Source organism: Penaeus japonicus, unplaced genomic scaffold (assembly GCF_977035675.1).
Source record: "Penaeus japonicus unplaced genomic scaffold, GWHDUDI00000001_assembly GWHDUDI00000004, whole genome shotgun sequence".
Classification (NCBI taxonomy): domain Eukaryota; kingdom Metazoa; phylum Arthropoda; class Malacostraca; order Decapoda; family Penaeidae; genus Penaeus; species Penaeus japonicus.
The window spans coordinates 10,058,698-10,061,197 of record NW_028234406.1 but is presented as its reverse complement, the minus strand read 5'-3'; the positions used below and the strand labels follow the sequence as shown (position 1 = coordinate 10,061,197).

At 47.0% G+C, this 2,500-nt stretch overlaps 1 protein-coding gene across 1 annotated transcript in view; it reads right to left on the bottom strand.

The window, feature by feature from the left end:
• Positions 1 to 2,500, bottom strand: part of LOC122258632 (uncharacterized) — an 18,768-nt gene that overhangs the window by 1,593 nt on the left and 14,675 nt on the right. Inside the window, exons 6-8 of the mRNA XM_043024675.2 lie at positions 2,209 to 2,340; positions 1,897 to 2,018; positions 1 to 1,576 (exon numbers count right to left, since the gene is read on the bottom strand). The exon at positions 1 to 1,576 is cut by the window's left edge and continues 1,593 nt beyond it. Coding sequence (XP_042880609.2) covers positions 1,450 to 1,576; positions 1,897 to 2,018; positions 2,209 to 2,340 — 381 coding nt within the window. The 3' untranslated portion in view covers positions 1 to 1,449. The remainder of the gene's footprint in view (positions 1,577 to 1,896; positions 2,019 to 2,208; positions 2,341 to 2,500) is intronic.

Here is a 2,500-nt window from a genome sequence, read left to right as displayed (position 1 = left end):
TTATTATTACTATTTGTTTTTTTTTTGTGATTTTTACATTCCTGTTATGGGCCCGCCAGCGGGAACAAATATATAATATTCAAACTTAACAATAACAAATAAATAAATAAATTGGAGCGACAAGACAAAACGAACAGAGGGGGCGAGAGCTGTTCGTGCCCCGTCAGCGCTCCCTGTCTGTCTGTCTGTCTGTCTGTGTCCCATGTCAGGTACAGCGACCAGGACGATGTCTGCCAGCCAGATCATTTCGGTCGATCACCTCTCACTCCATTTCATTTCTCTCTCCTTCCCTTTGCTTCTGCTTCGGCTAAGGGTGAGCGGGAGAGAGGAAGGGACTGGAAGGAAAGGTGAGCAACAGCGGGAATACTGCGTGAAATGTGAAGGCTTGTTGATCCCATTTTTTTTTCTGTTGATTACTTGGATTTCGAATTTTCAATAGCATCCTGCAGATAGTTCTTTTGTGAGCTGCTAGATGGCGGCAGCCTCTACGGCGCCGCGCCTTTGGCTCGCCTTCTCCTCCGGCTCCTGTGAGGCGACATCAACGAGGGAGCAAAACTCATCGGATGCTATGTCAGTTTATTAAACTCTAGGTGACTTTGATCAGCCCGTGACTCTAGTCTCCATTTCGATCAGTTAAAAATGACACCCTGATGGGATGTTGGGATGTCGCTCGATCGTCATTCGCTTTCTTGACAGACTCGTCAGTTCTTGTCGCTTGTCAGGTCTGTCAGAGTACCTACGTCGTGTCAACGGAAAGTTATCTCAGTCACACGTTGGGTCTTCTATCAGTTACCCTCGAATCAAACCTCAAGTGCTTCTAGATATTGCTGGTCACGAAGTCAAGTTAGTCAGAAATATCTAGAAACGAGGACTGCTCAGTGGACCGAGTCTCAGAGGGACGTACGCCTGTAGGGTCGCAGGGAAAGTTGCTGCTTTAGCCACTGATTTGTCTGGAGGATTTTTAGATGGTCATTTTGGTAATAAGCATTAACTTTTCGTATCAACAATCCGAATCCAGAAAAAAAAATACAAAATGACTGTCACTCAGAATCGTCTGGTCTATTTTTCAATTAAATAAGAAACAGAAGATGAAGAATAAAGGAGAAATGGTGAAGCTGTCATCGTCTTCCCCAAAAGTCTTCGTCAGACCAAGTCAATGCCTCTTATATTTGGAGCTTTGAGCCCCGTCCGTTTTTAAAGTGCCGGATCAACGACATCTCACATAAATATTTCTACTAACTGTTCCACCCACGGCGAGTGGTAGCTGGTCATTTGGCTCCCGCCGCCCCCCTCCCCCTTCCCGCCCTGCTCTCTCGCCCAGGGGCAGCGGGGCGGGCGCGAGCAAGGGCGGTGGGAATGACCGCTGGCGCCGTAAGACAAAGGGGAGAGAGAGTCGGTCGAGAAAGAGGAAGAAGGGGATGGGACGGAAGCAGGAGAGAGAAGGAAGTCTTAGATGTCGTTGCAGTCGCTGAAGATCTCCACGCAGTTCTCTCCGACGCGGCCTCGGCGACCGGCGTCGTTGTAGATCTCGAAGGGCGTGTAGGTGGTGCGCTCCAGCACGTAGCCCACGCCGTATCTGCGGGAGGAGCGCATGTCAGATGCCTTGTGAAAAGCGCATGGAAGAGTAAGTGAAGCACAGGGAAGAGTAGGATGGCAAAATAGGAAGACTGCAAACGCGTAGCAAATACTCTTGCGTCGTCCAGAACAAAAAAAAAGATAATAAAAACATTATATTAGACATAAAAGAAGAATATTTCATGTTCATTGAAGTGACAAGGGATAATGCTGTGGGTTAGTAATGCAATTTAGAGCTATCAGCATTCATGTAACAGAAAGCAACACCGAAATATACGAAAGGAACGTGGAAGATTCACAGTGAAGGAAAAAAACACTCACGTTCCCATCTGGCAGAACAGGTAGCCGCTATCACCAGTGCTGTTCACGCATTCGCTGTTGGCTTGGCACACGTACTTCTGCATGCACACGTCGTCCTCCGTCTCGTAGGTCTTGATGTAGCTCTGGGGAGATTAAAAAGGGCGGTGTTATTAAGCGTTATCATCAAGCGTCTTTCGGATCGAGCCTGATTGCTTCTCGAACGTTTCGAATTCACGGATACTTTGACTCTCTGTAGAAGATAATACTACACGTCGAAGTGTGTCTGAACGATGACTCAAGTTACTGATTCCATTGACATGACGAGCAACTGACCTTGAGCATGGTGACGCCAGCTACTGCAGCGTCGGCCATAGGGTCAGTGGTGCCAATACTGCGAGCCTCAAAGGACCTCTGGGAGAAGGAGGTACGAAGAGCATCCAGGAGAGTCACCACCAGTCCGAAAAGCTGCAAAAGAGGTGCGTGTCAAACATCTGTTGGGAAGCCTTAATAGATATGTTTACTCTGCTATCCATCTATGCTCGTATATCTGATTGACTGCTATCTGTATTTATGTTATTAGATAATGCACATTAACTTATTTATTTAGTCAAATAAGCATATCTAT